Source organism: Saccostrea cucullata, unplaced genomic scaffold, assembly GCF_032062105.1.
Source record: "Saccostrea cucullata isolate Sc308-1 unplaced genomic scaffold, CSIRO_AGI_Scuc_v1 ctg2345, whole genome shotgun sequence".
In the NCBI taxonomy this organism is placed as follows: domain Eukaryota; kingdom Metazoa; phylum Mollusca; class Bivalvia; order Ostreida; family Ostreidae; genus Saccostrea; species Saccostrea cuccullata.
The window spans coordinates 6,446-17,792 of NW_026936220.1; the positions used below are offsets into that span (position 1 = coordinate 6,446).

The window sequence follows — 11,347 nt, forward strand, 5'->3', positions numbered from 1 at the left end:
ATTTCATATCTTCGAAAACTGCTTGCATTACTGCCAAGCTCTCCGGAAGCATGTTATTTTGTATTGCTTGTATTTGAAACTTTGTTTCTTCTCTCCGTCTTCTATATTCCTCTTCAATGTCTGTAAGTACGTGGCCATTGTGGTCATCGTGGTCAGTACACATTTCACAGAGCGGAATATTACACGTATAACACCAATGCACATATATTTGATCTGAATCGTCAGAATGTAATTCACATGTAGTTTTTGTCAAAACCCTACTTCCCTCAATGTACAATGTCACATCGTGATGTTTCCTTTCAAGATTCATAACATGTATTTCTTTGCATTGCGGACAAAATTGACGTCTACATGTATTGCAGCGGTAGACTTCAAATTTAATACAATTCGTTTGACACCATGACTCATCCCTGAAAATTGAAAAAAAAGGTAAAACTATCGGTCGTTATCATTTCTCAAACAACTGATAGATACAAAGTCATGAAATTTTAATAAATATCCAAGCCAAGTTGAACTTTCACTAAGGAAAGTTCATTCAGTGATATTTTGTCATTTGAAAAACTCACTACAAAGGAGTAATTAATACCAAATATGAAAACTCTATCTCGAATGTTAAAAGTTATGGCGGAGTTTACAGTTGATAAACCTAGTTTATTAACTGCACATATGTCACAGCTCATACAAGGTAAATTGACCTGGTTGTAATTTGAATTATAATTAATGGTTGTTAACTATAGCCTATCAAATATAAGTTTATCTATCTTAATAAAAGTTCAAAAGTTTTGGCAAAGATTAAAATTATAAATAAACTATAATTTACAATCATGAACTTCGGTATAGTTAAGCCACAATGTTGTCACTTGGTATCATTTATCAGAGTTAATTTTAAAATTTGTAAACCATAGTTTACAAATATGAAACTGTCTTTATCTTTCTGTGTTCGAAAATTATTGTTTTCAGTGTTAAGTTTGCAGACAAACAAATAGATAAACAGATAGATTATCAGTTAATTATGGTTTACAGATGTAAAAACAATTAACGGTTATATAGTTTACAGGCGCATAAAAGTGAAGAGTCGATTAAACCTAGTTTATCATTGTAAAACTGTTGATACATTTTTTCAAATTTTATGGACTGTATCTCGAAAAACATTTTGCTTTGAGCAGATTTTGGACTGGACCTCTATTTCTAAAATTCTGCATCTTTTTTAAGTTCTAACATTTAATCATATATAAAAAAATTGAACTATATTAATTTTAAGATCAAAATCCCAATTATATTAAGATAAAATTAGGTCAGTAAACATATCTATGAAATCTAAGCCGAAAAAATATATTACAACCCTGGAAAGTTATGGACCTACTGTTTTTTTTTTTTCAAAAAACACTGTTTCCGTGGTTAATTCTCCATTTCTTTAAAACTGTCATATCAATATATCACTGCCCCGTATGGTTAGGGGGAATTAAACTTTTCCTGTTTTAAACAAAATATTTGGTAACTGTTTTTAATTTAATAACACAAGTTAAAAATACAGTTTGATAGAAAAAAACTAGCACCATTTGTTCAAAAGTTATACACGGTAAGTTTTTGAGAAAAGAAGTGATATACAGTTATTTGGACAAGGGTCAAAGTTGTTGGTCTCACCAATAAAGGTCTTGTGAAAGGATTTTTTTTTATAAAGCCAATTTACAACAAGTTTTTAATATAACTGCCCTATGAAAATATTAATATAGAAAGCACAAAAGGTTAATATATGTTGGTATCTAATTAAAAGTCTTGCCACAAAAATATATATGTGAAATATGAAAGTCCTAGTAGTATCTATAGTTCAAAAGTTCAAAAGTTATGAAAAAAGTAAAAGTTTTAAAAAATTGTATAAAAGTGGGTCAAACTCCGAGGTCAAGGTCTTTGATGGTACCCAAAGAAAGCTCTTGTCACAAGGAATACACATGTTAAATATGAAAGTCATTGCTTCACTAAATCAAAAGTTATGGACAAAGTTAAAGTTTTTTGCGGATAAACAGACAGCTTTATAAACCGCGAAGCGGACATTACAAAACTACAGCGTAATCTTCATTAAAATGGTACAGAGAAAAACTTAAGTTTTTTTACATAAAAAATTGCATGTGTAATATAATAGTTCTATCTCTAAGTATTCAAAATATACAGCCAATGTTCAAGTTTCTTCAAAGGTAGGTCAATATCCAGTAATACAGCTGTGAAATATGCAAGTCCTAGTACTAACTGTTCAAAAATTATGCCAAGGTTAAGATCAAGAGGTCAAATATGTTGGTAACCAAAGTCATGATCACACGTGTGAAATATGTCAAAGTCATAGCTGCAATGGCCAGTAAAAAATTGTAAAATTTTGCAAAACTGTGTCGAATCCATTCAGGGTGAATTAAATTCAAATTTTTGGTTGTAAAGGTCTTGTTATTGGATAAAAAATTGACAAGTGAAATATCCAACCAAAAGTTAAAAGCAAAGTTAGTTTTTATGAAAAAGCTTGACAGACGAACAGACAGGACAAAAGCTATACATATATATACTAATACTCTTAACTCTTAAAGCTTCATAGAAATGAGATAAAATCACCTTAACTTTGAAATACGTATTTTTATGCATCCGTAAAAATTAAATTATATAGTTTTTGAATCCGTACACTGTCTGCAAACAAAATGTTAACCTTGCCAATAAATTTTGACTAGGTGGGACTATGGCTTTCATATTTCACATGTATATATTTCTTGTGATAAGACCTTTCTTTGGGTACCACCAAATTTGCTCTTTTTGACCTTTGATTTTGACAAACTTTAACATAAATATTCCAAACTTTTACTTTGGTCATAACTTATGAACGTTGGATCCTGGACTTTCAAACTTCATATATGCATTTTTTGTGACAAGACCTTCCATAGGATACCAACAACTTTGACTTTTGGACTTTGATCTTGGATATTGACATACTTTAAAAAAAACTTACGCCTTGGCCATAACTTTTGAATGGTAAGGGCTAGGGATTTCATACTTCACATATGTAATCCATGTGACAAGACCTTTCATTGAATACTAACATTTTTGACCGTTGAATTTGATCTACGTTTTAAAATACTTTGATATTGGCAATAACTTTTGAACGTTAGGGCTAAGGTTTTGATACTTCCCATATGTAATCTTTGTGACAAGGCGTCGTTTTAGAAACCAACAACCTTGACCCTTTGACCTTGACTCCAGAGTTTGACCTACCTTTAATAACTAATAAGCGTTAACCTTAGTCATAACTTCTGAACAGGTGTTGTTAGGATTTTATATTATTTTCACATTTGTATTTCTTGTGAGAAGGCTTTACATCTTGGGTATCAATATATCTGATTGCCTTTGTGGAAATTTAACTTTCGTTATGTTACTGTACATGTTACCATCGGTGTTTCACGGACAAATCTTGTTTGTTCCGTTTTGTTTTATACTTCTGTAGACTCTTTACAGAGTTGTACAACAGTCGTCTGACGGGCAAGCACTTGGGCCTCTCAAATTTTATCTTTAAATATATTCACATTGTTAATGCTATGCTATTTTATTCTAGTTTTTGAACATTAATAGAATTGTTGTTTCAATTAATACAAATTAAAACAACAATTCTATATATTTAACACGAAAGTAAAAATATATTCTAGTACATTCAAAATATTAATCTTTTCTATGTTAAATCAGTATCAGTTTTTCTGATATCAGAATATAAATTATACTTACGTAATTCCGGCCATGTCGAACTTGTTCACGAATGTCACCTTTCCATCTTTGAGTATTTTTACGGGCATGATGATGGTAGCACTATCTGCTGTCGCCTTCAATATACGTTATGAATTTTCTTTAATATTGATTACCAGAATTGGAAGAAATTGATTACATAATCAAGCTATTAAAGTTGTATGCCGTCATTTTATACAAAACGCATGTATGAATGCTTACTTCTAATTTATGTTTTTTTTTCAACACAATTAATATGTATTATAGATGCGTCTCCTAAATTTAGATTGCAATGAAAAGGAAAAATCAATCACCCGTTATAATGAGTGAAGAACCAGAAACGCTGTCTTTAATGCAAGTTGCAAGTCATTATTTTTTCCTTTGAACTAAAAAGTAAATATACATTATCGATTTTTTAAAAACTTATTATACAAAACGCCAGATGATTCTTGTGAAAGTATTGAGGCTTTTGAATTAAAAAAAAATTCATTTAAAAGTCGAAGCTAAGCGACGGGGAACTAGAAATTACCGAATAACGAAATAGGTTATTTAAAAAAAATCATGGCTTTTTAGGTCGTTTGAGCAACAAGTAAATTCAGAGAATCTGTGTCCATACCATAAAGAAAAAGGAAGAGCATGCGCGAATCTAGATTGGAGTTGGAAGGTTAGGGGTACTTTAAAGGGGATGGGCGGGGGCATAGGGAGTTACGGTTCAAAATTTCATTGCAAAATCTCCTCGGAAATGAAAGTTTTACACTCAGCCAAAAATATGAATTGACGACCTTGACCTATGACCTCTTGGACTCAACTATAAGGACTAACTTTCATTACAAAAGCTCAAAGGACAGACAGGAGTACAGACCGAAAAGCAGCTATAGATGGACAGACAGGCCGAAATTAAAATCCCCTACTTTCAGTAAAACAGGGGGACAATAAAATGTTTAGATTACCTGAGCCGAATGCTCAAGTGAGTATTCCTGATCAAAATTTGTCTGTTGTCTGTCGTCGTTGTAGTTGTAAACTTTTCAAATTTTCATCTTCTTCTCAAGTTCTCAAAACTTCTCAAAACTTGCCGCAAAGTATCCTTGGGTAAAGGTGATTCATATTTGTTCAAATAAAGGGTCACGTTCTCTTCCAAGGGGAGATAATTATGAATTAGCGAAAAATAAATGGCATCTCTTTTAAAAATCTTCTTCTCCAGAACCACTCAGCCAGGAAAGATGAAACTCATGTGGAATCATCTTCAGGTAGTGTAGATTCAAGTTTGTTCAAATCATGACCCCGGGTATAGGGCGGGGTCAATGGCTGGTCAAAGGTAAACATAGGAATATATATGGAAAACTTTTAAAAATCTTTTTTTCAAGAACTTCTTTTTTTTCAAGAACAGCGAAACTATGATTGGTGATATTTATATGGAACCATCCCCAGGTGGTGTAGATTCAAGTTTGTACAAATCATGACCCACGGTGATAGGGTGGGGTCACAATGGACGATCAAAGTTTAACATAAAAAAAATAGGGAAAATCTTAAAAATCTTCTTCTCAAGAACAACACTGAAGCCATTATTGGTCATAATTATATGGAAGTATCTGCAGGTAGTGTAGATTCTAATTTGTTCATTTCATGACCCTCCGGGTTAGAAAGAGCCAGAATGAGCAATGAAAGTTTAACATACAGTGTTTTAAAGGAAAAATCAACAGAAATCTTCTCGAGAACACCAAAGCAATGGTTGTTTATATTTAGGTGAAAGCATTTACAAGTAGTGTTGATTCAAGTTCAAATCATGACCGTTTGGGGTAGGGTTGAGCCCGAACGGACGATGTTTAGCATAGGTGTATATAGGGACAATCTTCAAAAATCTTCTCAAGAACACCAAAGCCATGATTGTTCATATTTATTTGGAAGCATCCACAGGTAGTGTAGATTCGAGTTTCTCCAAAATTATGACCCCCTAGATACGACAGAGCCACAATGGACGACCAAAGTTTGACATAGGAGTATATAGGAAAAATCTTCTTCTCTAGAACAGCACAGTTAGAATAATCTAACTGTGTCTCGGTACAAGCCCTCACCACAATCGTTAAACCAGGTATATATATAGGACAATATCATTTTAAAAGAACGTTCTATCTAGAACAGCAAAGCAATGGTTTGTCATATTTATCTGGAGGCATCCTCAGTTAGTGTAGATTCAATTTTGTACAAATCGTACCCTCTCCTCCCTTACCCCCTCTGTTTTTCAGGGGTAAGTCGGGACTACTCATGCATTAAAGCTTTTTAATACTAAACTTATTTTTGCTTTTTCCCCTGGTGTCCTCTACAAAAATTTGAATTTTTCAATAATTGTCATATATAAATTTTAATTGAAAAATTCAAATTTTTGTAGAGGACACTGGCCACAGCACTCATGTGAGCGATGTGGCCTCTGGGCCTCTTGTTTGGTTGTTAGTACGGGAATTATGTTGCAGAAAAAATGCACAACCTGCGTTAGCGGGTTAAACAGGTGATATACTTTTTTCTGCAATAGCTGCCTGAAACGTAACTTTCCACACTGACAAATAAAAAGACATTTGTTTTTATTTATAACTGTACAATTAATCAATTAAAGTGGGATTTAGAAAATGAAATATTGTATTGTTACAGAGGCACCTGGCGTTACTTATTTTTCTTTTAATTGAAAAATATACCCCCTACTTAATAGTACACTATTAGATAACAGGCATATTTTTAAAAAGAAAAATGAGTAACGTCAGGTGCTTGTGATCTGCACATACATGTACTAGTGTATGATATGCTTAAGCTGTGTTTACTAACTGATAAAAGGTCGGCAAATGTCTTCTCAAGAAATAAAGGAAGTAATACTGTAGATCACTATATATTTTAAACACCTTAATTTCTCGCGAGAGAGTCAGGTCATTGCCTTAAACAAGTTAATGGAAATTATAAGGATATTAAAATTCGCGAGCATTTCATAATTGCGCGAAAATTGTTCATGTTATGATTTACGTATTCACTATGTAAATATTGGTCCTTTAATTTGAAAACAGCATCTGTGCTCTATGTCGACAAGAATATGTTCAGCTCATGGTTTTAGCTATTTATTTAAAAAAACAACATAGGATTGAAGACAAATTAATTCAAATACGGTTCAGGCTAAAAAATTCAAAGGCAACGTATTAAGCCTGCATTTTGCTTTCACTTTGTGTAAGAAGCACTGATAGAAACGAACAAGCACACAGTTAATATATCAATCACATATTTAATCAACAATAACAATAACTGAACAATGGTGACATACAAAGCAACTTCTGGCGTTGTAGGGATCTACGAACGAACTGTCCAGCTGACTGTGTGTCTAACCTAAAGGAATAGAAATACTTAGACTTGTACTAGTGGCAATTCAAAATATCTTGCGAGATCTATACTAAAATTATAAAATCTTTGAAGTTATATTTAATTAAGCCATTAGAAATTTCTCAAGTATACACATCATAAAATAAATTTAAAGATTCATTTGAAAAAAAGGAAGCGTATTTTGATAATGTTCTTACTTCCTGGACAGTTCGCTCGTGTACACATTTAACCACATGGACAGGGCTTGTGATCTGTGTCTTGTTTCTGTCAGGGCTCTCTCTGTAAGGAAATAAACACAGTTAGTTACATATTTTATTTTCAAAATTATTTTGATTTTCATTTTTCTTCAAAAAATAATTTGATTAGTTACTAGTACACAAAATTTACCATTCTCTTTCTGCCTTTCTTCTAAGGTGTTGAACTCGGCATTCAATTTAATCCTCAAGTGTCTGTTTTCTGCAAAAGTGAGTGAAAATATATATTAGACCGTATATCAGACATCGTAATATATAAAGAAAGAAAAAAATAATTAGAAATTGAAGCTGCAAGGTTATAATAATAACCTTCTGCCAGACTGGCCACTGCCCTGTGCATCCGCCCTAGATGCTCCCTCATCTCAAGCCCCATCCAAATAACTGATACACACAAAGCCACGAAGATGAAACCAGCACCCAAACGTACACAGTCTTTTGTAGAAAAGGAAGAAAGAAAATCCATGACGAGAGAGAGTTTATGAACCGAAAGAACTTGTTCCATGAATCCCAAACATTGTCCAAAGAGTGATGAAATGTTGTCCAAAATGTTGCCACAGCACCCAAAAACACAAACTGTCACACTGACGGCGTGATCCCCAAACTGAATAAAGCATAACTCAACATTGCCCAGCATGTAAATCAACAATGAATAAGTGTCTGAGATAATGGTGATAGCAAAAGTGGACAGAGAGTCCAAAGCACAAATGCTGCTGGTGGCGAGAGACGCCGACAGATGGAAGACATTCTCGTCCACACTGGAGAGCATTTGCTGAGAAAGAGAAGAGACAGAAATAAGAGAATAGAAGACAGTTGATCAGATACCACAGTTCAAATAGAGATAAAGATGGCCGAGGCCTAATCTTACCGAAATGCGCCAAGTTGCTTCTGTCCACATGCCCTGTACAACACTGAAATAAATAGAAAATATATTGTAGTTTTAAATTTTTAATACATAAATACATGTACATGTACATATCATGTACCAGTTTACACTTACCGATACACATATTTACATAACATGCTGTAATGAATTTTTGTTTTTGAAATGAATTCAAAGGGAAAAAATTACTGACGTCCGCAACGGTTACGACCATATCTAAGGAGAATTTCTAAGGGCGCCAGCCTATTATCCGCTGGAAAAAATTATTCTTCAAATTTGAATTCAATATGCCTATATTCTCTCTTTTTAATTAATTCCCTTTCAGGACTGCACTTACTCATACATGTCTGGCCATTCCGGGATGGTGACCGGGCCAGCAGGAATCAAAAAGAGAAGGAATACTAAGGAGGCGATGTTCATCGTGACACTGTTGTTTTGCGACTGATGCTGGGTTACGGGAGGGCTTGTATATATACCCTCCTGTATTTTTGCGCCCTTTCTGATTGGTTCAATTTTGAGCGCGCTGATTGGCGTATAACGGCCAACTTGAAAAGAGCGCGAAAATGTTACGGACAGCTGTTGGCCATCTTGAACAACGATTTTGTGCTACTGGTATCAAATAAATTAAGCGTCATGTCAAAATATTCAGGTTAAATTGAAAGATTATATTGAATCTGAAGTCAAATTAAGGTCAGCTTTCATAACGTGTTAAAATTATGCACAAACTATGCTTATTTTTTGAAAATTATTCAAATTCGTGATATTTTTGTAGTGTTTTTTAGTATCAGGGAAATGAAATTAATTTTTTACTACACCCTATCAACTGATTTTCTTCTGAAAATCAATGAGATTAAAGAAATCACGTAGAGAGGATTTATTTGGTACGGAAGATTGCAGCCTACAATGAATTTATGCATCATAATATCGCCTTGAAATTAAAAAACAAAACACAGGCAGCAAAAGTAGCCAAAAATGAAAACCTAAGTTACCCTTTTTTGCACTTATTGCATTTTTTTCCAAATATTTTGGAGAAGAAAATAAAAAAACTGCTTTAGAAAGTTGAAAAAACTTTGAATTCCACTTAAATAAGCTTTTATTACAAAGTTTTGGATTCCTTACTAAACTTTCTTTTATGCGCCATATTGTTTACATTAGTTACGACGCGTCATGGTAACGGTATGCATTCGGAGTACACTACGTATCGATAACGTAATGTTCCGAGTATTTTTCAAGGGGAATCCGGGAATACAGATTATCATATTTTCAAATTATATATTTCGGGTGCTTTAAAATACAAAATTCCATGTAAAAACAGGTTATAATATTAGAACAGAACCTCAGATATGCCTATTTAAAAATCAAAGTCCCTTGCTTGGCTGTTTGGCTTTTTGGAAAACCCCAAAGCAAAGAATCCTCACACTCGCAGCAGCCTTTATAAATTTCAATTTCTGGTATTGTAACTTTGTCATTTGACTGAATAAAAAAAATTATGCATCTTGTAGGGTTTTTGATGGATGTTAAATAAGTGCCCTACGGGTCTCATTCAGATTAGATTTTTTTAGACCCAGCAAAGGGACACAACTTTTGCAAATAGTGGACAGTTGCAAAAGCTGCTTCTTTCCCCGATTGAAATTCAACCTTCAAAGTTTATACCTTCCTCTGACATCTATAAGCAATAAAATTTCATGAATTCCAAATATATCCGTGTTCTGGAAAGACTAATCCAAACGGTTAGGCCTAACAGTGAGGGTGAAAATCAAAAAGGTCAAAATACAAGAAAAATAACTCAACTTGAACTTACCTCCAAAACGAATGCAAAAAGTCCCTTCAATGCATATCGGAATTCCAGTTAACGAAATCCTTTTAATATCAAATGAATTATGTATTAGAGTGATTGTTGGTAACTGGTTTGGTCATGGTGTAGCACTGCGAGAATGACTTTGAAGTGACGTCATATTTGACATCAAGGGAGGCGATTTTGGTATTTTTGGAGTTATCTCTCTTTCACTGGACTGTTTGCTGGTTGTCCCATCCCCTAGCACACAAGTATACACCCAGACACACACCCTCATACTCACTATTTGTTGCTAAACGTTCAAGCATTAACAATTTCCAGATTGAAACGAAATGTACCAAAATGAAAGAATAAGATTCACCCGTAGACTCCCATGATTTTTTTTTTTTGTGATTTTTTTTTTCCTTTTTAGATTTTTTATAGGTTTCCCAATCCCTTTTAAAACCGTTACTAAGTGCCTAGCGCGGCATTAATGATGGATTTTATAAAAGTAGTAAAGAAACTTGAAAAAAAGACTAGATTTTCATTTTCAACTTAGTTTAAAAAATTTTCCTAGAGTTGTTTTTACTTTAGGATAGTCAATTCACCATGCATTGGACATAAATTAATCATGCATTGGCCTTTAACAAAAAATGGACATTGTCCAATGCATAGATATTTTACTTCCTTGTTTGCCTTTATGTAGAAATAAAAAAATATATATATAGCCTCCAATGGTTTGCAATAAGTTGTTTTGTACTCAATGCAAATTTTGCTTTATGAATACTTTTATATCAAAAGTATTTTATGAAGGAATTCGGAATATTTTGTAACAAATCTATCTTTTATGAATTAGTTGAATTTCTGGAGTCCAAAGTTCAATCAGCTTACAATCATCATAAATTTACATTGTCAAGTCAAAGGGAAAGCAAAATTAAGGAGGCAGTGAATTAAAGCCAAATAATATTATGATTATGTTCTTAAGTTCATCGTCTCAAGCACAGGCACTCGTTTTGGTAATAATTTTTTTAACCATAGTTTAATAATACTGGGGTGTACTCCATGTTATTTGGAATTAATAGATACATTGTGTTATTATTATACTATTGTCTATAAGTTAAAAATTTGTATTAGAAGCAAGTGCCTGTGTCTCAAGTCATGGTCCGCATAAAGCTCTCGCCTATCTGTGGCTACTTGATTACTAAGTGTTGTAATCTTAAATAATTACGCTTCTTTGTTGTGGCATCATGTCCAGCCAATGAAAATAATTGACAACTTTCTGTTCAACCAAGGACAGAATGGGATAGAATTGTACACATTTTGATGCGGTTTGCGATG

The 11,347-nt window shown here is 33.3% G+C and overlaps 1 protein-coding gene across 4 annotated transcripts; it reads right to left on the bottom strand.

Annotated features, from left to right (window-relative positions):
* Positions 1-6,986: 6,986 nt before the first annotated feature.
* LOC134245002 (uncharacterized) lies at positions 6,987-10,168 on the bottom strand. Of its 4 annotated transcripts, none has more exons than XM_062727249.1 (6): positions 10,037-10,168; positions 8,221-8,263; positions 7,665-8,124; positions 7,489-7,557; positions 7,299-7,380; positions 6,987-7,107 (listed from the first exon to the last, which is right to left on the bottom strand). In XM_062727249.1, exons 2-6 carry the CDS (start codon positions 8,248-8,250, stop codon positions 7,011-7,013), a joined length of 738 nt encoding a protein of 245 aa, XP_062583233.1. In that variant the 5' UTR covers positions 8,251-8,263; positions 10,037-10,168; the 3' UTR covers positions 6,987-7,010. The 4 variants fall into 4 exon arrangements, 3 of the variants coding, with proteins under 3 accessions (XP_062583233.1, XP_062583234.1, XP_062583232.1); XM_062727250.1 differs by having other exon boundaries at positions 8,221-8,253; positions 10,022-10,168; XM_062727248.1 differs by lacking the exon at positions 10,037-10,168 and adding an exon at positions 8,573-8,895.
* Between the last annotated feature and the right edge of the window lie 1,179 nt (positions 10,169-11,347).

Coding starts and splice junctions, on each gene's coding strand:
- LOC134245002 (XM_062727248.1), bottom strand. CDS start 8,655: ATGAACATCGCCTCCTTAGTATTCCTTCTCTTTTTGATTCCTGCTGGC. Junction 7,381..7,488: donor AGAAAGGCAGAAAGAGAATG/GTAAATTTTGTG, acceptor ATTTCCTTACAG/AGAGAGCCCTGACAGAAACA. Junction 7,108..7,298: donor ACGAGCGAACTGTCCAGGAA/GTAAGAACATTA, acceptor CTATTCCTTTAG/GTTAGACACACAGTCAGCTG.